Source organism: Nannobrachium achirus, assembly GCF_963921795.1.
Source record: "Nannobrachium achirus genome assembly, chromosome: 7".
Classification (NCBI taxonomy): Eukaryota; Metazoa; Chordata; class Actinopteri; order Myctophiformes; family Myctophidae; genus Nannobrachium; species Nannobrachium achirus.
The window spans coordinates 20179499-20204178 of record NC_137816.1 but is presented as its reverse complement, the minus strand read 5'-3'; the positions used below and the strand labels follow the sequence as shown (position 1 = coordinate 20204178).

General features: G+C 42.4%; 1 protein-coding gene across 1 annotated transcript in view; it reads left to right on the top strand.

Moving 5' to 3' along the window:
- Window positions 1-23009, top strand: part of cep89 (centrosomal protein 89) — a 92201-nt gene extending 69192 nt beyond the window's left edge. Inside the window, exons 19-20 of the mRNA XM_080730103.1 lie at window positions 10369-10538; window positions 22557-23009. Of these exons, the coding sequence (XP_080586229.1) occupies window positions 10369-10538; window positions 22557-22722 (336 nt within the window). The 3' untranslated portion in view covers window positions 22723-23009. The remainder of the gene's footprint in view (window positions 1-10368; window positions 10539-22556) is intronic.
- Window positions 23010-24680: the final 1671 nt, after the last annotated feature.

Here is a 24680-nt window from a genome sequence, read left to right as displayed (position 1 = left end):
AAATCGTTTAACTCAACTGGATGGCAGAGTCCACACCACAGCAATAACGACTACGATAGTGGCGAACAATATCGTTTGGATCACTTTTATGAAGATCCTATCTAGATCCACATAGATGACATCTGCTGCAATCGCGGTCTCACCCTTGGAATCAATGGTAGTTTTGTTATTATTTACCACTACTCTTTCAATATTATTCCCCCACTTCTTGTAATGTCCCTTTGGCATTGTCAGACACTGTGTGTGTGTGTGTGTGTGTGTGTGTGTGTGTGTGTGTGTGTGTGTGTGTGTGTGTGTGTGTGTGTGTGTGTGTGTGTGTGTGTGTGTGTGTGTGTGTGTGTGTGTGTGTGTGTGTATACTAGTTTGTCAAGTATTAATCCTCTGATCTTTCATTCTTTATTCAAAACCTAAGACTGACTTCTCATTGGCTTAAAGCTGCACACACCGGAAACTATCTGCAGGAAAATTTCCCTGTGGCTCTCAAAATAAAAAAATTAAAAACACATTCTCCATTGCTCCTAAGAGGGTTAGAGTGTGTGTATTATCTGTACCTCTCTATTTGTCTCTTTGTATTGTATTGCTCTTGTTAGCACTGTGCCAATCCAACATTGCTCTACTGTACCTGTATGAGTGACAGATAAACCCCTCTTGGTTCTAATTCATGACAATGGCATTGTGATGATCAGTTCTATATACATTATGCTTTACTGACATGGCAATATAGTGTGCTTCTGAAACTCACTTCTAGTAAACATACAGTGGTAAAGGCTCATTCCCACCGGCAGCGATAACGATGACGATAGCCATAAAATATCACAGCGATAATTATGCCTTCACATTTATGTCCGATAAAGTTATCGGACATCAATGTGAAGAGGCGTCAATTAACAACAGCCGCTCGCTCAGTGCGCATCGCGAGCTGTTTGTCAGAGACCCAGTTCCATATCACTGTGATCTTAACCACATCGTTGTTGATCCTAACGATGTAGTTGTCGGCTATCGTTGTCTTTATCGGTGTTGGGTGGATGCTGCCGATCCACTTCAATTGAAAACCCACTTTTTTAAATCGTTATCGTCATCGTTATCGCTGCCGGTGGAAATGAGCCTTAAGTCTGTATGTTTTCCCTGTTGCCATACATGCAGCTTGCATGTGAATTTCAATGGGAATGGAGCGGTTTACTGCCATTTGTGGATTTCTGAGAAAAAAGAAATACTTGCTTGTGTCCTGTTCTGATAATACTTGATTTATTCTGGATACAATATGCTTACAGTTTACAGTACATTAAGTACAAATATTGTACAAATACTTAAAGGGGAAGACCACCCATTTTCAATATTGAACTATGTCATTAATATAACTTCGAGGAGTTGTGTGGAAATAGAAAAAAAGTTCCCCCCTTCTGTGTTGCCTAGAACTGGAAGATTGATTTTGGGGTTTGTATTGTAATGTACAACGGTGTGATGTCATCAACTTGTACTTTACAATACAAACCCCAAAATCAATCCTCCAGTTCTAGGCAACACAGAAGGGGGGGAACTTTTTTTCTATTTCCACACAACTCCTCTAAGGTATATTAATGACATAGTTCAATATTGAAAATGGTTGGTCTTCCCCTTTAATGTACTGTAGTGTAAATATATTTCTAATTTCTAATCAAATATTACATATAACCAGGTTCTGTTGTTCCAAAGGAATTTGGAGCCATTAGCAAATGGCTCCACAAATGCTCTAGCTTCCTACCTTCCAAATTTAAAATGTAATATCTGCAATGAGCATTCATCATTAACACTATTTAATGTGCAGGTATGTGTGTATTTCACAATGATGCTTTAGTGGCATTAGGAGCTGTTCCTTCATCAGTTCAGAGCAGAATGCAGCATCTTTTGAGTTTCAACACAGCCAGCCTTGGAGTAGCACAGAAAGCAAATGGATTGAATAATGATGTTCCCTGAGGTGTTAGCTCGCTGCCTGAGAGCTGCTTCTTTTAAAATGCCAAATAGGAGAAAGTTAACACAAACCTGTTCCTCTGAGCAATACCTGTCGTCACTCATACAATCCCCTCTTTATCTCTCTCTCTCTCTCTCTCTCTCTCTCTCTCTCTCTCTCTCTCTCTCTCTCTCTCTCTCTCTCTCTGTTGGAGGAGAGAGTTTTGGCCCTCAGGTGGTGTCATTATCATTCCCTCCCTTTCCTCTACTCTCCTCTCATCTCCAGTTTAGGCAATATTTCGCAGATGCTCCTATGTATGAGTAAACAACAAGGTAAATAGTCACATAAGTAGCGTGCAGAGAGAACAATGTACCTACCATTTGTGGTTGAGAAAAAGAAAACAATAATCTAATAAACAAAACAAGAGAACAAGTAATCAAGAGTCTGCAGTTCTGTCTGCAATGGGGAGTTTATTCCACTGTTTTGGTCTAGAGCTAGGATATTATGTGGAGCGTGGGCCAGAGTGTTTTAGGCTTGGACAGCATTCCTGTGATCTAGTAAGTGAGCGTACTCTCCTCTCCTCATGTCTGGCTTTTGTTCTACTCTTGGTAACGCAACATGTGTTGTTGTTGAGTATTTATCACTGTACATTTGCGTAATCATGAAATCTATCATCTACTTTGCCCGGTTAGCTATGCATTTAGCTTAGCAACATTTTACGTTTAGCTAAAGATCAGCCAGATTGTACCTAATGTTATTTCAATTGTTATACTTATGCTGCATTCACACTGAGAGAAGCCAAGCTAATGGTTTGCTTGGTAATTCAATGTATTCTCTATGCAAACCAGCTTTAAAAATGTCCAAGCTTTTTTTCCAGCTTGGAAATTTTAAAAGCTGGTTTGCATAAAGAATACATTGAATTACCAAGCAAACCATTAGCTTGGCTTTTCTGTTTGTGAATGAGGCATTAGACATCTAATCGGGTTGAAACCTTGTCCAAATGTGGAGTTATAGCTTACATTAGACCCTATACTGTTTATTGTACAATAAACTTTAGCAGCAACAAGCTGCTGATGTAGACAGGCAATAACTGCCATGCATTGTTTAGCGGCTATAACAAAAACGCAACCTTTCAGCTCAACAATGAATGAACACAAGACAACTGAAATGGGACACTTTCTGCTCAATAGTTAAATACAGGTAATAACCAAAATTGTAAATAGGAAGCTTTTCGATTAAAAGGTAAAGGCAAAAATAACCAAAGAGAAAATGGGAGTTAAACCACTGAGGTGAAGAATAAAAGGCAAAACAAACCAAACCAAACTTGCTTCCTAACCAAGCTGATCCTCACTAGCTCACTACAGCCGACATCACCCGGAAGAAAATAAATAAAAGCTTACCTGTTTGCACTAAGTCAACCTTAATGGTCAAAATAAAACACACTTTGGCTACCACCCATTAGACCCAGTGCACAAGTATCTACATGTGTGCCGAGATAATGGGTGAATGCAAGAAACAGAACAAATGGTGCCTACATGCCAAGATGCCAAACTGCTAAACAACTGTCTCAGAGAGCCACAAAGATGGACTGCTCAGGTTGAATCTTGAGTTATGGATCAGGCAGGCTCGATCGGCGGATGGAAATGGAATCAGTGACGAGCAGAGGCAGGATCAGACAAAATGCTGATTTTCCCTCCGAAGAAGTAGATGATATTTTGACTGGCCCTAGCTGACGGAGAAACAGACAGCACCATATAACAAAGTACAGAGCTGTTTCCCGGAACCCAAAAACTCATGTCTCATGCAGCCCCTGATCCTTGTAGGTCTGGGGCTTAAACCCTATTAAGCCTGTATTAAGGCTGCTGCTATCCTTCCATATCACTAGGAACTCATATCCCCTGCCCACCACCGCCCTAGTTCCCAGAAGCCCTGTGCAACCCCTTTGGACTTCTTACCTGAGGTGATCAGAAGGATGTTGTAATAGATGAGATCAGGGGGCACAAAACTTCAGCAGCATCTCATGCAGAATGTATATGAATACTAGAAGCAGTGCTCTTCCAAGCACAGGTCTCCACCAGGCCAGGCGTCCTGGTGGTGTTATAATAGGCCAATGTAAAAAGGGAGGCATGTATTCTTCGCCAATCTTAGACCTGGCCAGTGTGAAAAAGGTAGCATTTGTTCCTTGACCTAGTGGGAATACAGTATGTGTGGCAAATTTCACGCTAATCGCAAAAACATAGCAATCCTGCAAACTTTGGAAGCCAATATTAGCCAATTAGGATGGAATATGAAATATCAGACGGATCGGACTTGATCACATGACTATAGAGATACTGTGTACTGATTTGCATGATTTGTGGATAAAATCTCAAGGAATAATAGGAAAAATTGTATTTTACATAAGTCGGCCTCCTGGTGGCGCTATAAAAGGCAGATATGAAAAATGGGAGTGCGCTTACAAAGTTTGAAACTGATCGGTGGAGTTATAGGTAAAACCACAAATCGGCCTGTTATAGCGCCACCATGAGGCTGATTTCAAAAAATGTAACGGCCTAGTGGGAAAGTGTGTGTGCGATTTCATGATAACGCATGATAATTCATAATAATGCACTTTGCGTTTGTGATTTGAGGCATTTTGTTCAAAACGGCTCAATCCTACAAACTTTGGAAGCCAATCTTAGCCAATCAGGATGGAATATGCAAAATCGGACAGATCCATGTCGATCACATGACTGTCAAGATACTGCCTACATTTCTGTAAGAGTAGTGTACAGAAATGTGTTTTGCAAACATCGGCCTCATGGTGGCGCTAGAACAGGCCCATTTGAAAAATGTGGGTCAATGACCGGGCCAACAGCGACTGAGATTAGGTGGTAACAAACGGCGAGGACGCACGCACGGACGCACGGACGGACGGACGGAGACGAAAACATACTCTCCCCATGCCTTCGGCTGGTGGAGACAATAAAGGGTTCAACACACATGCACGAGCACACACACACACTATGCTGATGGCCCCAGAAACCAGAACTGTACTAAATTATAGTAGAGAAGCAGAGTGTAAAAGGTAACAGTAAGAGCCACTGAGATTAAGAGTTGCTTCATCTCAGTTCACTCCAAGGGGCCAATTATTTTAGAACAATGAAGGATCATGTAAAGATAGAATATTCGTTTAATATTACATTTTCAATAATTTATTGACAAAACTAATTGTCTCCACCAGCCGAAGGCATGGGGGAGAGTATGTTTTCCCCTCCGTCCATCCGTGCGTCCGTCCGTCTGTCCGTCCGTCCGTCCGTACGTGCGTGCGCGCAGTTTGTTACCACCTAATCTCAGTCGCCGTTGGCCCGGTCGCTGCCAAAATGAGCACACACACACCCTGGATGCCAATTCAGAACCTCTTCCCCACATTTTTCAAATGGGCCTGTTCTAGCGCCACCACATGTTTGCAATACACATTTCTGTACACTACAGTCATGTGATCGACATGGATCTGTCGGATATAGCATATTCCATCCTGATTGGCTAAGATTGTCTTCCAAAGTTTGTAGGATTGAGCCGTTTTGAATAAAATGCCTCAAATCCCAAACGCAAAATGCAATTATCATGAAATCGCACACACATGTTCCCACTAGGCTGAGGAAGAAATGCCACTTCAAACTTTTGAAATCAGCCTCATGGTGGCGCTATAACAGGCCGATTTGTGGTTTTACCTATAACCGATCAGTTGCAAACTTTGTAAGCGCACTCCCTAGAGGCCAAGGAAAAACCCTTTCCCTGCATTTTTTACATCAGCCTTTTATAGCGCCACCATGAGGCTGTTTTTTGTCAAACACATTTTTTGACAGTACTCCTACAGATCTTGTCCAAAAATCACGCATATCGGTACACAATATCTCTACAGTCATGTCATCGACATGGATCTGTCTGATTTTCCGAGGAAGAAATGCCACTTAGCACAGCTCGGCATGGCGCTTTATGGCAGCAAAATGTCACAGTCTCAGTTGGTCTGACACCAGCCATCCCCATCTCCCTCTGGGGGGTGTTAAGGAGATTTTAGAGAGCATAGGAATTAGGAACTGTCCTCATCACAGGAACACTGCTACTGAAGATTACATTTAGAATGTGAACAGGTATTCGTGGAATAAATCCTGTCTTGGTACTGCAGGTTGCTCTCTGTGTTCACAACAAAAACACATGATACAAATACAAATAAAAAGAAAACAACAAATACAAATGAAAAACTAAATAATTAATAAATACGATGATAGAGATAAATTCAGTGTAAATAACAAACTGAATCTTATTATAATACCACACTGATTCTTAAATAATGATTCAGTATTTGCCTTAATCACACATTTTCCACAATAACAATTTGATTTGATGAACACATTAATGTTCCATTTATATCAGCTCACAAACAAACAAAATAAGCTTGACAACAATTTTATTGATGATTTCTTTTTGTCAGCTGTATTAATGATCCTCTTGCTGATTAAATCATTGTCAGGTCATAAATAATTTAAAAAGCCCAAAAAGAATCATAGAGACACTGTCAACTTGTTTATAGCGTTATATTTTGCTATTCGAGAGACTATAAACTAGAAGCAGTGCTCTTCCGAGCACAGGTCTCCACCAGGCCAGGCGTCCTGGTGGTGCTACTGTATAATAGGCCAGTGTAAAAAGGGTGGCATATGTTCTTCACCTTAGACCTTTCCTGGCAATCGGACGCTGCATGCATGATTTGAAGCATTGTGTTCCAAAAATGTGTTTTGCTAAAGTCTACCTGCTGGTGGCGCTATAACAGGCCAATGTGAAAAGGGTAGCATTTTGTTCCTTGACGTAGTGGGAATATGTGTGGCAAATTTCACTGTAATTGCAAGCTGCGTTGATGATTTGAGGCATTTTGTTCAAAAACGAATCCTGCAAACTTTGGAAGCTAATATTAGCCAATCAGGATGGAATATGAAATATCAGACGGATCAGACTTGATCACATGACTATAGAGATACTGTGTACTGATTTGTGTTATTTTTGGAGAAAATCTGAAGGAGTAATATCCAAAAATGTGTTTTACATAAGTCGGCCCAAAGGTGGCGCTATAAAAGGCTGATGTGAAAAATGCAGGGCAAAGGTTTATCCTTAGCCTCTAGGGAGTGCGCCTACAAAGTTTGAAACTGATCGGTGGAGTTATAGGTAAAACCACAAATCGGCCTGTTATAGTGCCACCATGAGGCTGATTTAAAAAAAAAATAAGTGGCATTTCTTCCTCGGCCTAGTGGGAACGTGTGTGTGCGATCTCATGATAATTGCACTTTGCGTTTGTGATTTGAGGCATTTTGTTCAAAACGGCTCAATCCTACAAACATCGGCCACTAGGTGGCGCTAGAACAGGCCCATTTGAAAAATGTAGGGCAGAGGTTCTGAATTGGCATCCAGGGAATGTGTGTGCTCACTTTGGCAGCGACAGGGCCAACGGCGACTGAGATTAGGTGGTCACGAACTAACTGCGAGGACGCACGGACGCACGCACACACGGACGGACGAAGGGGAAAACATACTCTCCCCCATGCCTTCGGCTGGTGGAGACAATTAAAGGGACATTAGAAATGCCTGCCAGAAAGGAAATCAGGGTGTTCCACAAGTCTATACAATACCCAGCTGGGAGGAAATAGTAGCCAAGGACCGGGGACCTGGGGCGGAGCCAGGGCAGGGCGCTATGACGGGTTGGTGAACAGGGGTCTTCCGAAATAGCTAGTTGCCACCTGGTACAACTCCTACTGCCACCTGCCACTTCATAGTTGTGCCACATCGCAGTATGTCACCTGGCAATATGTAACGTGGCAGGTGATACTGCCAGATACCACTTTGCAACAGCATTCCCGTTATGCTATTAGGTTACGAGTGATTATCTTTTGCTACACAGCTTATAAAAATGTAATATAACGTTATTGACTGTAAATGATTTGGCTGTATTTGTCATTGTGTATCCAATCAAGGATAGTTATATCCTATGTGCCAAGGTGGTTGGATGAAATTAAAGAACAATCAATGTAGTTACAGTAGAACATGAATCGATGGACTTTAACCCCAGTCCCACAGGGATCAATACTTGGCCCCCTCCATTTTTACACCAAATGTCCACACGTTCACAACGCGTTACATTTTGCTATTTCTGCTATTTTGTCCGAAAGGTTAATCTTAATCAACTGAATCAAATACTGTCACCAGTTAACAAGTAGGACTAACTACCTAATAACTGCTTCAGCCAGCAGTTATTGGTAGAAGGACTCGTCGGTGCTCAACAAGGACAAACTATATCAAAAAGACATTACCTGGGCACTTCAAAAATGACTACCCAAATAAGAACTGGTGACAGTCAACTGGTCTGCACGTTCATTTATTGTAGAGCGACAGGGTGACTAGTCACCCTGTCGCTCTACAATAAATGAACGTGCAGACCAGTTGACTGTCACCAGTTCTCTGTACTTCCATGCCATCTCTTTGCTCGACCCTGGTTCTGTCAAGCTGGGTTGACATTCTGTGAAAATCTGTGGCTTCATTCCCAGATAAACTCCAGTATCTCCTCAACTGAGAATTCTACCACACTATCCAAAGCAACTGCGTTTGCCAGCCAAGCACATCAGTGGTGTTTTCTACCGTGTTACGCTTTATATGTAATGTGACCAGCAGATATTTCATAGACAAGCGTAGCGCTCTACTAAGCATTTCATACATTGAAAACAGTTTGACATGGTGAGATGTTCCTCATTCTTCCAGCTCAGCACACTTTGTCAATCTCGCTGCACTGATTGGTCAGCTGCCATATAAGGTCTAGTCTAGGGAATATTTTTTTTTTGGCCCCAGGCTCTTAGGTGGAAATAGGGGATTAATTAGATACTGCTGAACAGAGCAGGGCAGGATGTAGTAAGTGTGTCTGCGAACACAATTTCTGTACAGATGGCAAATGTAATTGCAGTAATTGGTTTCACCAATAAGCTGAATAAATATCATAAGTTGAAACTATTGCACAATACGTCTCTGTGCTACGTGCAATATATGCTACAAGACCAAATTGTGGAAAATGTCATTCATCTTCTATTGCCCACGATCCACTGACTCACATACACACCACACACACACACACACACACACACACACACACACACACACACACACACACACACACACACACACACACACACACACACACACTGTAGTGTTTCAATATGTCCTTGTAATCCACCCCGTCTCTCTCTCCTATGTCTCAGTCCTTTCAAACGGATATACTGTATCCCCCACCACCTGTATGCACTCACTGTGTGTGTGTGTGTGTGTGTGTGTGTGTGTGTGTGTGTGTGTGTGTGTGTGTGTGTGTGTGTGTGTGTGTGTGTGTGTGTGTGTGTGTGTGTGTGTGTGTGTGTGTGTGTGTGTGTGTGTGTGTGTGTGTGTGTGTGTGTGTGTGTGTGTGTGTGTGCGTGCGTGTGCGTGTGCGCGTGCGTGCATGCGCGCGCGCATGTGCGTTTCTGCACAAGTGATTGTGGATGCTAACCTTGCGTCAGTGAGTGCGTCTCCTCTCCTCCACTCGTCTCCGTAGCGATGTTCAAGTAAACACTTCCTTCTCAGCGCAGCATAGATACACATCCATACACCAGCATACTGTATACATCTGTGTGTGTGTGTGTGTGTGTGTGTGTGTGTGTGTGTGTGTGTGTGTGTGTGTGTGTGTGTGTGTGTGTGTGTGTGTGTGTGTGTGTGTGTGTGTGTGTGTGTGTGTGTGTGTGTGTTTGTGCGTGCGTGCGTGCGTGCGTGCGTGCGTGCGTGCGTGTGTGTGTGTCCGTGTCCAGGTCTGTCCAACAGCTAGCTCAGGGACATCCTCTACTTGCTCTGTCTTTCTGCTCTGTAACAGCTTAGCTGAGAGGTGGAGAATATGTGTTGGATATCAGCTTAAGATTGCTCTGTCGAATGTCTCGGTCCTCCTCTTGTTCTTGCACTGTGACAGTCTAAGAGGTGGACATAGGACGCATGATGTGATAAGCAGAGGTATGCCTCTGTCCAGTCTGTTTGTCCTCTGTTTATCCTCCTGTTGTCTGTCTGTCCGCTTTTTGTCTTCTCATGATAGTGGATGCACAGAGACAAGTGTGACGGACACAAAACACGTTATACAGCCTTGTCTCTGGTGCGCCCTCCTCTTCTCCTCTCCTTCTGCCAGTCTTTTTGATTTTGTCCCTTTCAACCGCTGGAAACATCAATATTTAAGCCGTAGGCTCCCTGGGGTCCAACAGTCGCATGTCTCTGTTCATCCGTCCTTCTCTCGTCTCCTGACGACAACAGTTAGTAGTTCTAAGTTGCTGCGGCTGTGGGATCGCTCCGTTGAATCACTGCACTGTGTCTCTCTTGTCTGCACCCCTCCCTCCTCCCCACTGGTGTCCTTGCAGCTGTACCGGCGGCAGGCAACGTCCAGCGTGGGAGCACTGGACCAGCGTCTGAGGCGGCAAGAGGAGGACTTCACCGGGAGAGCAGCCTCCTATCAGAGAGAGATAGAACACCTCCACACGCTGCTGAGAGACGGACAGGACTCTCTGCAACTCCTGCTGCAGCACAAACGGTAGGATGGGGGGGGGGGGGGGGGGGGGGCTGTGTGTTTGTGTGTGTGTGTGTGTGTGTGTGTGTGTGTGTGTGTGTGTGTGTGTGTGTGTGTGTGTGTGTGTGTGTGTGTGTGTGTGTGTGTGTGTGTGTGTGTGTGTGTGTGTGTGTGTGTGTGTGTGTGTGTGTGTGTGTGAGAGAGAGAGAGTGAGGCAGATATGCAGAGCTGGTCACAGTGACACTGATAACACAAACCAATTACAGGCTACTGAGAGGAGAGAGAGTCAAACGACTGGTGCTGCAGATAGACCAGTTTGATGCTCTTCTCTCCAGGTCAGCCGTGTAAACCATGCAACTTGTGCAACCAAAGAATTTCACCACCAGCTGTATTGTACATTGTAAAATCCTAATAAGTCCTTGGAAAAGGTGTCAGTTTAACGGAATAGAATGAATTGATTTATGTAAATTAATTTATATGTATGTGTGTGTGTGTGTGTGTGTGTGTGTGTGTGTGTGTGTGTGTGTGTGTGTGTGTGTGTGTGTGTGTGTGTGTGTGTGTGTGTGTGTGTGTGTGTGTGTGTGTGTGTGTGTGTGTGTGTGTGTGTGTGTGTGTGTGTGTGTGTGTGTGTATGTATGTATATATATATATATATATATATATATATATATATATATATATATATATATATATATATATATATATATATATATATATATATATAATTCTCCTCACACACACGGAACACACAATGTGAACACGATGTGTAAACACGTTGTTTGTAACATCCAACAATCTTTTCTTCTTTCACCCGGAAACATTTTTTTTTTAACCGCTACGCCGACGATCCATTCTTTGGTTATGGTCCATTGAAAGAAGCTTGTTTTGACTAAAACACAATGTGGGAGAAGAAACCAAGGTATATCCATTTTCAGTGTAGTTGCCCTAACAGGGCAACCAGATTATAGTATATCCTCCCACAGTTTTAGTGGCACGCACGTGGGCCATAATGTCAAATCGACCAGCTTCATCGGGAATCGTGCGCTTGCTTTGCTAAGAGATACGTTATATACAGTTTAATTTATATATATATATATATATATATATATATATATATATATATATATATATATATGTTTATTAGTGAATAGATTTTCTCCATTGACTTGAATGGGTAAATGCAAAAAAAAACTGACAGACAAGGAAGCTAAATGGGGAAATGCAGATTCAACCAGTATTTTATATAATGGGCATTCCAAGATATGGGCTTAATATTGATGATGGATCTCCGTATATGGCATAAAAAGGACAAGGACTGACACAGAGATCTCCATATATGGCCATTAATTTATTGGTTGAATAATCGCTAGACAAAGGGTAATTATTTACACATCTCCTGCATCTGGGACTAATGCAAAGACTCAGTTCCATGATCCATCGGGAGATGATCGTCATCCGAAAAATCAGCGGACAAACTGATTTTTCGGATGACGTCATCTCCCGATGGATCATGGGAACCTGAGTCTTTGCATTAGTCCCAGATGCAGGAGATGTGTTAATAAATACCCTTTGTCTAGCGATTTTCAAAAAATAAAATAAAAGAATCAAAGGTTTTATGGTCGTGATTCACCAGGATTCTAGATGGCTTGATTCTAAGCTTGAAGTAATTTATATAAACATTTTTGTAAATTTCTATGGGAAAAATTAATGGACGATTTTTAGGCACCAGAAAACCAACTCAGTTACTGCCAATTAAATATGCCCTCGAGTGGCATTATTGCCAGAAAATCTCCATAGACTCCCATGTAATTTATAGTGCACAGATCATGCACGCCCATGCACAGATCATGCACCATGTTTGTGCAGGCTGTTCACAGCTTTCAAACAAAAAAATCAGATTGGAAATCCGTTCAGGCATTCTTGAGAAAATAGCCATTATGTTTTCTTCAGATGTAAACAAACATGGCTGCCATGTTTGAAAGATGGGGTTGTATGGGGGGTGGAACATGCAAAATCGCGATTGAAATCATGTTTACTAGATTTAATGGGGTACAAAAAAAAAATATATATATATATATATATATATATATATATATATATTCAAAAAAAAATGTTTTTTTTTTGGGTTTTTTTTCTAAGTAAAAGTCGCCCAAAGTCGCTTGGCAGGGAAGTCCATAGTGAGAAAGTTGATCTAAAAGTCGTTTGGCACTGTATGAGTTAATACCAAGACTACACAATATGATCACACATTGCACTGCAACATCACACAACTGAACACATAGCTATGCTCTACACTGCCCTCTACTGCTGGAATGGATTTGTGAATCCGGAATGGCAACTTGACTATATTTTACAACAGTGGTCTTTAACCTTTTCTTGCCAAGGACCACCTAGCTGAGAGAGAGAGAGAGGAAGCAGGGACCCCCAATACATACTGTATAAAATTATACAGATTAAACTTTTCATAGATAGCTTCATAGACTTGTTTGACAGCACTATCATCAGTGCATGTTGGATTTTATGTGATATTTCAGACATTTAAACTTTCACTCTGTTCTTGGTCTGGTCTTTTTTCTCTACACCAAACCTCTTTGCCGAAAATAGCTGATCTACGGCGCTGTGAGATTGTAGATCTGCTATTTTTGGCTAAATTCCTCCTCAGAATAGGGATGTTATAGGGTTCAACTGGTTAATGTAAAAACAAAGTTCTTATCACACAAAGATTTGGTGCCCCCGCTGTAGTAACTCTGAGGACCCCCTGTTGAAGACCCCTGTTTTACTACAAAACTGCACTTACAGTTACATAAATTACAGTCGCATCTAGGAGCAAGACTTAGGTGGCTACTGGAAGCTGCCTAGCACAACCACAGACTTATGTTGACCACTGGAAGCTCCCCAGTACAACCTCATTCTTCTACTGTTGACCGCTGCACAGCTTCCTAGGAGTAGGTGGGGGTCCCATACCTAACATACTGTACCTACACACAAACCTAACACACTGTGTTTTCCTCCCGCTGTCTCTCCCTGTTGCTCTTTCTTCTTCTTTGTAGTATTTCCTTCTGTCCTGCTGTCACAGCATCCTGAGTTCTCAGTATCGCCTCAGGAATGGCTCTCGCCTCATTTCCTGGAGCTCTTCTCTTCTTCAGTAAATAGATTGAATCCTAAATTATAAATAACAACATGCCTACCTGCTCACTCATTGTACAGCTTCTTCATCTATGTCTCTAAAGTGTAAAGCATAACTACTGTATGAGTTTAGAATGTGTGTGTTTAGAGCTACGGTAACAAATGTGAGCTTGAGTGTCTAGTATTATTGTTATATATACCGTCTTAAAGCAAAGCTTTATCAACCTCTCATCCATCAAACCACTGTTCTGGGCATGAGAGAGGGTTTGTGTCTGCAGTGGCTAGCCTTGAGGAATATACTTTCACTGAACCTTTTCATAGTGCTGATGTTCACTTATGTTAATCATTCTCTCTCTCTCTCTCTCTCTCTCTCTCTCTCTCTCTCTCTCTCTCTCTCTCTCTCACACACTCACACACACACACACACACACACACACACACACACACACACAGAGCGAGAGAGAGAGAGAGACCCATGAATTATGGATTATGTGTTAATACAGATAGATGCTTTAACTGTTTAAACCCTCGCCTCTTTGCATGAATCCCAGATTCTAATAAGACATACCTGTTTCCTTTTCCGGTTCAGTGTTACAGTACATAGCTTAGTTTGATTTGCTCAGCAGCAGCAGACTTGAACAGGAAGGGCTAGGCTAGGGCTAGTGCTAGGCCATCACGACAAGGTACCAGAACTTCTTCAATGCTACATATTTTGTACAATTTTCTGGAACTCTAGTGGAGGGAACACAGTAAAAATATAAATAGCCAGTTCAGGGCAAGTTAAAAACTAAGTATTTTTTGTTTCAGTACCGAGGGTTGGAACCAATTATTTTCAGTTGAAACACTCTGAACTGGATCTAAATTAGGCAGAGAGAAAAGAACCAGTTCTATGTTGGTGGAAAAGGGGTATGTGTGTAATGACCATGACCATATTTGTCCCCACATTTTGTGAAGTGCTGCCTGACACCAACAGAGGTGGTTGTTTCTGTTAAACAGTTTTATTAGGGGGAAAGTTAAAAGCGGGGAGGAGGAAGATCAAACATTCAATATAAATTCTTCCCAGGTTTTTGTAGTCCAAGCACCAGCTGCAAGTAAGAAAGAACAGAAAGAACAATTCATTCTGTGAACCATATCAGCTATTTAAGCCATAATGCTACAATGTGTGTCGCTTAAAGACAAATCCTGCATCTCTCCACTAAGGGAATGAGCTCAAACTGAGGAGAGATCCAGCAACATTGGTAGCTCTTGGCTGATCGGACCATAGCTGTCAGGACTCTGCCAATCAGACCAAAGGTGTCGTCGCATCAAGTTGACAGGCACATACCTTCCATCAACTGACACAGTGTTTTGCACTGTCCTTCGTGCTGAAATCTATCCTCAGCCCTCTGCTCACCTTGGTGGCCAGCCTCATTCAGCCCCATACCAAGAAAGAAAGAAAGAAAGTGTTTCAAGCTGTATTTTGGTAGATTGCCATCAATTGTGCTGATCATTGCAAATAAAGGCACTACCTGATTAGTGTGGTTGCAACCACACTAATCAGCCACACTATAGTTCTACACAATTTTGTGTAAACTCGTAGCCAATCAGGAAGCAGCATCCGGTGACATCATCCAATGGGGAAACCCTTGAAAAACACTTAAGTGCACCCTGTAGACAATGCCTTCCGGTTGGTTCCAAGATTTCTAGCGGAAGTGCTGCGTTTAACAGAAGTTACGTTGGGGGAAAACCGGGGAAGCTCACTTCCGGGGAAGCTCACACAGCGGAAGTTGAACGCTTTCTGCCTTATATTGTCACCAGGCTTTTCTCTTCGCAGATGAGTAAAGCCTGGCTACGCGTGAGGTCATCATTTAGTTCTCGGTATAGCCAATCAGGAAGCAGCATTCTCGGTGATGTCTACCATTATAGAGGACGCCCAGTGAGTTCAATGGGAGAGTGGTGGGGGAGTGGTGCTAGCTTGAGGATTGGTCGAGCTTCACATGACATTTTGTCTATCCAGCCTTTACATACGTAGGCAACCACACTCGCAATTTCCCAAAATTACATACTGTACTGTACACAGTGAACTGTAAAATCCTGGAGTGTTCATTTAACTAGAAACATGCAATTCTGGGAAATTGCGACTGTAGTTTCCTATTTAATGTCTGGATACTGAATCTGCTCTTCAAGGAAGGCGGTCGCTTCCCCTCCTGTGTTCTTGTTTGTTTTTGTTTGTCAACCTGTTTGTTTTGTTTGTCAACCTGTATGTTTGTTGTTTTTTGTTTGATCGCCCTGAATTGTTGCGCAGGTTCTCCAAGATAGCGCCGCCCATGGCTGCTGTGGTGACTACGTGTTGCGTTCTGTCGGTGTTTTTGTGTTTGTCTGTTTTTTGTTTTTGTTTATGTTATATGTGAAAAAATTGATTTGAATGCAAAAATGCAGTATGCCAAAGCAAATTCCTATGTGTATTACACAATGGTTAATAAAGAAATCTGAATCTGAATCTGAATCTGAATCTGGATAGCCAAATAGTCATGTAAAGCTTGACCAATCCTCAAGCTAGCATCACTCCCCCATTGAGCTCAATGGATTTACTCTATAATGGTGATGCCACCGAGAATGCTGCTTCCTGATTGGCTAGAGGTTTATCTAGAAAGAAAGTAGCACTAGTACCAAGACCCCAGAACGGCTTGTAAACATTGAAGCGGCCGCCCTACCGGCCAAAGCTGGAACTTCAGGCGGGGTGAAACATACATGCACGAACATAAGAGCGCGCCGTTGGGGTCTACAATAGGGTTCAATGGACGTCGACGTCGTTCATGACATCATTATGTCTCGACGTCAAACATTTTGGCACATAATTATGTTCCAATTTCCCCCAGAATGCACCTGGATTCAGCTACTTCTGTGTGCTTCAAAATGCCACTGAGCACTTGCATTGAAGTGAATGGCTGGGGGCGGGGCTGTCCGTCCTCTATTCTTCTTATAACTCTATGACTAGTACTAGTAGTGTGATGCCCTTGTGCAACCACACTAATTATGAAAGTGTACAAATGTAACCAAATGGACCTGTAGAGGTTTTCTGTGTAGAAGTATAGATTAGATAGCTGTACCACACACACATCAGCAATTACAAAAAAACGTTGTTTTATTTAACACAGCGGGTGCCCACGAGGTGTCTACGCGACAATTTCTTTGATGTCGCTGGAGGCCCACGGCGCGTTGGACGCGTTTACTGTAATTACAGTATAACTTTATATCTCACTGTTAGGTCGGGGCTACGCCTGGATGTAGCCCATTAGCCGCTAGTCGCTTCGAGTCGACGCTGAGAGCATCGCGCGTTTTTCTCTGTATACTCCAATGCATTTCCCCATCTTTAAAGCCCTTTATCTCCGATGTTTGTTTTATGGCTAAAACTGTGGCCGCGTGCGGCAAAATGTCCAAATTTTGATCGGCAGTGAACAGCTATGATCAACACTAGCCCATACAGTAAGTTACACAATAACATCCTGTCTGCGCTCATGTGACCATCACGCATGCATTGACGCAACAGGGCCTCGTATTCTTCTATGGAAGTGCTATGGGGGCACTCAGAGGGGATGACTGGCGCCACCTGGTGGGCAGTCGATGTGTTAATTGCAAAAGCAAAAACTATTCCATTTCCATATATCACGATAAATAGACAACAAAAAGAAGGAAAAGATCCCACTTCAAGTGAGCATTGATGACATTAGGTAATGTTTTATCGATTTTCAAGGCTTGTATCTAGGCTGAAGCTATCAACTAACGTGCGTTGCGTGCAGGGGTGTCGCACCAAATTCTGGGCCCTGGATACAAGGATTCACTGCGGGCCCCCCATGAATGTTCTTCATAGGGGGAGGGGGTTTAACCCATTTAGACAGCAGGGAATGCATTATTACGCATTATTTTGTGCTTTAGCTATTGAAAAATAGCAGATATACAAGCTCAACTTGTAGATCTGCCATTTTTGAAAAATCGTGAAATAAAGTCGTCTTTTTATATAATATTTAGTTCCAGGGACCCCCCAGAAGCAAAATTTGAGTTACAAATGTTCACTTAAAAAATACATATAATCAAAGATTTGCACACATTTTCACGACTTTTCAAAAATAGCAGATCTACAAGCTCGCAGCTAGGGTGGCCATACATCCGGATTTCGGCCGGACAGTCCGGTTTTTGACCCTGCTGTCCTCCTCCCAGCTCAACCTGTGGCCGGACGCATTATTGTCCGGCTTTTGTAAATCTCCCGTTAGAATACAGGTCTGACTCTGCGCAGCCAGTGCAGTGCCACTATCAGCCAGCCAGCCTGCTTATTTGCATATCACGGTAATTCTCACGTTTCTTTGGTCTAAAACAGCTTGCAGCCAGCCTATTCATTGGTATAGAAAAATAGCAGATATACAAGCTCACGGTCACAGCGCGACACCGCACCGCAGTGTGTCGCGTGCTATGTGAATGCATTTTGTTTAGTGCTCGCTCGTTCCCAACTGTTACACACTGGACGCTAGAGTTGGTCCTCCCACGCTTGTTAGATGCAAACCGACGTCAAGGTTTGCCCAAAGACGCCGAAATGAAACAAAATTTTGCCAATGGAGCAAGGTCAATAAGTTAATAAAGAAGCACAGAATTGACGGTTATTATTATGCACTTTGCACTGCTGTGTCCTGTGTGTAACGGGTTGATGTCAGCAAAGGGAAGCTGGGTAGGTAGGACGCAATGACATGCTTTGACTGCCTGACAGGCAATGACTCAATGTGCTGAAGGTTTTCCTCTCGTCTTATTTCCCCCCGTCGGATCCCTAGCCTATTCCCCAATTGTGAACAAAATAACTGCAGCTGCAGCAGTAGCCTACCCATATATCCACAAGTCTCCCCTTCTCTTCCCCTCTCTCTGTTATATTATTTCTGATATGCCAGTCACGTGGATTCGATTTCTAATGGGACAATTTAACCCAAGAATAAGTGCAAAAAAACTATTTATATACAGTGTAGGCCCATCATAAAATAACATAATTCATGAAGGGTCTTTGGATGCATAAATAAGGGCACTACCAGTCTAAGTTTAAACCACTTAAATTATTTTACACTATAGGCTATTCGAAATAGCCGATCTACAAGCTATGAGCTTGATCTATTTTTTTCAAAAAGTGTACAAATCTGGAATAATATGTGGGTCCTTGGCTGGCACAAAATATTTTGAGAAAAGGGTCCGTGACTAAATTGGCCTACATCATTTTGGGGGTCCAATACAGCTCGCCCCGGAAAAGTGTCCTCCTTTCTGAGGTCTTTTTGGTGGCCACCCTACTCGCAGCGTGGCACTTGGTGCCGTGCTGTGAGCTTGTATACCTGATATTTTTCAATAGCTAAAGTATAAAATAACCAAGGCCCCTCCACCTTGGGCCCTAGTAACTCAGTCCCACTTCTCCCCCCCAACCCTGTGACGCCCCTGGGTGCGTGCACTGTGACAGAGTGGGCAGCCATCGTAGAGCCATGTTGGGTCGATACTGATGTCTTTATGAGAGGCAGAAAACCAATCCCGTCCCAAATGGTTTTTATCTGTCTGGTGTCAAATAACTTCCCATGTGCTCCCTGGACCAGCCAAGCCAATAGCATCCTCCGCCTCCTTACCAGCACGACCAATCACAACTAATGGCAATCTTCTCTTGACTGGTTGATGCTGTCAATCAGCCTGTTAGACATGATATATCATTGCTGACGGGTGGAAACCGTGTATGTCCAAAGCCATGAGCTCTGGAAAAGGTCTGTTACAATTTATTCATAGAGCATAGCGTTAGTTCTGGCAGGACGTCATAGTCAAGCTTGAGCATCAGCTGATTCTTGCCAAGCCCACGCCTATCATCTACAGCAGTGGTTCTCAAACTTGGGGTCCCCAAATTATTTTGTGGGGTCCCCAGATGATTATTGTAATTATTGTTAAAAAAAATCTCACTCAATGGTAAACAAACCAACACAGAACACACAGTTTAAGTGTATACAGGGTATCTGAAAATGTATAAAGTGACAATTTAAGGACTTTCAAGACCATTTTAATACCTGTGGTGGAAATTCACAAAGGACTAGATACTAGACGTGTATCATGAAGAAGACAAACTCAGAACAAGTTGAAGGTCAAGTGTATCAAAGAAGTTTAATCCAAGAAGTTGAATCCAAACTGATCATGATCAGGGTCAGAAGCGAGAATGGCAAATGACAGTGAACAAAGATGAGCGATCCTATTTATTGTCTCAATGTTGGTACATAGGTGGGAACATCCTGGGTGAAAATGATAAATGTGGTATGGGGTCAGCATAGGTCATAAGTAATGTCTATCAGCACGGAAGGAGTGGAGACAGTCCCAGGGACAAGGTGGGATATCGTGGGGTACCTGTCGTCTCATATGACATACGGCTAGGGATTTCACCTAGCCAGGCGACTCCGAGAGTAATTAAGAGACAATGTTTTGTTTTCTTTTGGGCAAGCTACAGGTGATCTACAGGAAAGATCACAGATAAGACATTTCTTCGGTGACTGCTGCCAACCCCGGCCTCAGTGTCTCGATTAACCCTATGTTGACACTGTGCACTATATTTTGCCAGTACATACCAAACTGGCCAAAAGTCAGCAAGAGGCGAACATTGTGAAAATAGCAGATCTACCGGTACATGCTCACAACGCCTCGCAAATGTATCTGTGGAACCAAGTCACATTATATGTACTACCTACAATTCCAAGTGCTTGTCAGGGTGGGGTCCCCAGTTCAAATATGTTTATTTTGGGGGTCACGGCCTAAAAAGTTTGAGAACCCCTGATCTACAGTAATACTCAGCTGTCAATGTGCCTTAGTATTTATAAATGCTTAGTTTTGCCTATTCCTCCTACTCACAAGTGCTCACAAAACCCACCTCGACCTCATGCTCCTACACAGCTCCAATTTAAACGTTTTATTTTGATGAAAGTCGTCCTGACATCACATTATTATCTAAACAGCAGGCGTTGTGTGACTCAGCTCCTGCCACTAAGTTATCATCAGTTACTGGATTGGAAGAGAATATCCTCTCTGATGCTTTAGCATCCATGCAGTACGTATTTCATATGCTTCACCAACCAAACACAACTGCCCTAAAGAGCTCATTAAGGCCACCAAGAGACAGCAGACAATGATCAACACCCATATAAGACGATGTATTCAACTGAAAGTGTGTGTGTGTGTGTGTGTGTGTGTGTGTGTGTGTGTGTGTGTGTGTGTGTGTGTGTGTGTGTGTGTGTGTGTGTGTGTGTGTGTGTGTGTGTGTGTGTGTGTGTGTGTGTGTGTGTGTGTGTGTGTGTGTGTGTGTGTGTGTGTGTGTGTGTGTGTGTGTGTGTGTCGTGCGCGTGCGTGTGTGTGGTGTGTGAGAGAGAGATAGAGACAGACAGACAGACAGACAGCGAAAGAAAGTGGGTCAGTGTGGTTTAGGGAGAGGAATTGATATTAAAAATCAAAGCGACAGCCAAAGATGGAGGTGGTGATAGACATAAATGCACATGCCACATACACAAATCCGGCTATAGGATCGGTCGTTGTGACTGTGCTGCTACTGTTGTTGCTGTTGCTGCTCAAGTTGCAGGCACATAGCTTCAGATGGTGTAAATATTGAATACATTATTAAAATATGTAATATTATTATGCACGTTGTGACAGTTTAATAGCACTACTGTACATGTTTTAAAAGAGGCAGAAATATTATAAAGTGAAGGTGGTTTCACGTTCTGTTTTCAACCCCCAAAAACGCTGTTATGTTGATATGCCGTCTAAACAGACGGAATATCTGACATTTTATTTTGTCGTTTTCTCTAGTAAAAATTGTTGTGTGAAAAGGCGTCTCAGATTGAATACTGATGTCGCTGAGGAATTCATGTAAACTTAAATCCCCCTTTCGTTGTTTTCTTTGTCAATTAAAGTATTTATAAGATCCTATTCTACAGAAAATAATTAACTCTTTTCTAAGTTTGCAAGCATGCAGCTGGGAAGCTCACAGCTTGGACTGTTGAGAACCATGCAAGTAGACCATGGCTTACAAGTAATCATGTTCACATTTGCTGAATGTGCTGAGGAGTTGAACTGTTCACTGCTGGAGGTAGCTGTTTATGCCTATAGATGAGTTTTAATGCAATATGTTTTCACTTCTCATTAATAATTCATAACAACAGAGCCCTTTTCTTTGCCTGTGATATTATCAACTAATTAAACCTTCCTCTTCACCTCCTCTGGGTACATACATTAATGTTAATGTCAGGCATGACAAAGGCCTGATATTATGCATGCTATATATTTTTTTTTATTAATGGTGACGTGTGCAAAACCAGATAACAGCTTCCACATATTATGTGCATTTACAGTACAAACTTCGAATGAATATTTAATCTGGGAAAAGGATGACAATTTTTTGTTTTGACAACTTAATTCAACTAGACACTAGGTTCTAGACAGGTTCCCGTCGGGCTCCAGCCTATATGGAACAATGCAAGTTGGGAATGCATGCCCCATCTGGTTTTGCAATACCTATGGTACTGTACATTACCTGTACAGTGTGTCCCTTCCATGCCTATGTATGGAGATCTCTGTATTAGTCTGGTGAACTATAGGGGGGAGGCAAGCTTAATTGCCAGCAACAGCAGCGGTGTGTGGCAGCAATTGAAAAGCTGAGATCCAGTGTAGGAGGGAGCCGAATTAAACGGACCGAGGTCCCATTCATTTTCACCAGACTAATGAGATAAAATGATCCAGATATACTCAACACTTCTAATCCTCCTGGTATTTTTCTTTTTCTCTATCTTTCTCATTAATCAAATCCCTCTCATCCACAAACTAAACTTACTTGTCTATTGTCCTCTTCTCAACTTCCCCTCCCTTCCCTTCTTGTTATCCTCTTCTCATCTCCAGGTCAGTAGAGGAGGAGTTGGAGGTGGTGTGGCAGGCAGCGACCAGGGAGAACCAGACAATCAAGGAGACTCTGTTAGAGTGTGGCCCCAACAGGATGCTCCTCTGTCCGGCCTTTCCCTCCCCTAGCCAGCCTTTGTGGGCCCCAGAGGAGGCAGAGGAGGCATGATACCCCATCTACACCACTCCTCCAAGAAAGCTCAAGGTCTCCTCCCTCCTATGTCTCCTGGCCCCTTGCCCTCCAGCGGAGCCCCACGTTTGATTTGAACTTCGACCAACACAGAATGAATAATTCATCTGACAAGTGAAAGAAATCACAGACTTTATTTGTATTCCTAAGACAGAGAAAACTATGCCTTACATATTTGCGTTCAAGAAGTAACACTATGGAGCCATAACCCCAGCCACACCATCCATCTAGTCATGCTCACTTCATTAGGACAGTGAATTGAGAAACTTCCCTGTGATCAAGGCATCAGTCCCCAACCAGCTCTGAGAGGTGTTGTTGCATGATGCAACCCTGTGCTCACATTTCTATGTGGAACAAGCAGAGATAGGTATGATGGCATTCTGGATGGGAAAGTTCCTTAGTATAGTGGGTCACTTTAATGGCAAGCCTATATTTCTATCTATTCTTGAAGAAAATGGATAGATAGATATTGTAGTTTTAAATAATGCATCGAAGACATGGGTGGTTCTCAAACGTTTTATTTGCAAAGACCACCTTACGGGTCCATTTGGTTCATGCTTTTAACTCTGTTAAAGGTTACGGTAAATTCTTATTCATAATGTTCCAACGTTCAATGGCAAAACCACATTTAATTTGTTAATCACAATGATTTTCTTTACAATTACATCTTGCATCGTGACAGTGTTTTTGTATGGTGACAGACGGGGAAGACGAATGGGGAGGAGGGGGGACGGGAGCTACGCGAACTGGTGTAGGGAAGAGTGGCAAGCTCTAGACTTACATGGTTTCTGCCTGACAGCGACGATATAATGCAGTGCTTTGCCAAAGTAACAGGTGCTACAGTTGGTTGTCGTTTCTCTTTTTGATCTTCAGATTTAATGCTGGCTGTCTACATAGGACAGGTGGTTTAGGCCTGTCTCTTCTGACTGTAGGGCTGATGGTCTGTGTGTGTTTTGGACAGCTTTGGTCACAGAGGTCTGTGTTTCACATGTTACCACTCAGTGTTAATCAAAGCGAAACCAATTAGACCAAGAGACATTTTAAGGCACCTTGCTCTTCTGGATTGATCTTTAGCTGCAATATTGTCAAAAGCATTGCCACAGAATTTTCTCTGTATATATATTCTTATTCTTCTTGTCTTAGATCCTTCATATTTCTATTTTAAGCTCAACCAGAATACAATTGTGTTAGATTTTATTTAACTGACTTGAAAGACAGTCACCTTGATTGAACCGAGATGCCATTGTTCTTTTGTGAATAATAAAATAGTGTTTCTCCTTTCAAGAAGTTTTATTGAGAAACTTTTCTTCATTAACCGCACTCAGTGAGCTGTTGTCTACCCAGGGAAAGTGAACTGAACATGAAATGCTCTTTTACAGCCACAGCCACAGCCATTGTCACTGTAATGAATAAACTGTACACTTTTAACCTCTATAAATAACACTTTTCTAGAACACCCCTGGTCAAGCCATGACATCACTGCAACACGGCATCATAATTCCTCTGACATTATTGACCCTCTATGATGTCACTATCCATTAACCACATGAACCCTAGCGTCCCTGTTCTGGGGCTGAACATTCAGTGAAAATAGCAGATCAGTTGTTTGCAGTGAACAGACTCTGTGTAGTGGGAAAAGGGGAGAGGGCCAAGTATAGACTCCCCTGGTTAATTAAAGGAGCTATAGTCAACTTGTTCTTGAAAAAACGACGCTAAAATAAAAATAATGTTTCAAAAATATTTTATAAAAAAGATTAAGCATCATATGTGTTCAAAAATGACCACTAAAAGCATAAGATAATGATAAAATAATCATTTTGGCCATTGTCAGGCTGACTTTGTTTATATCCCTCTTCTATTCTTTTATATGGATTGATAAGGGATGTAAACAAAGTCGGTCTGACAATGGCCAAAATGATTATTTTACCATTATTTTA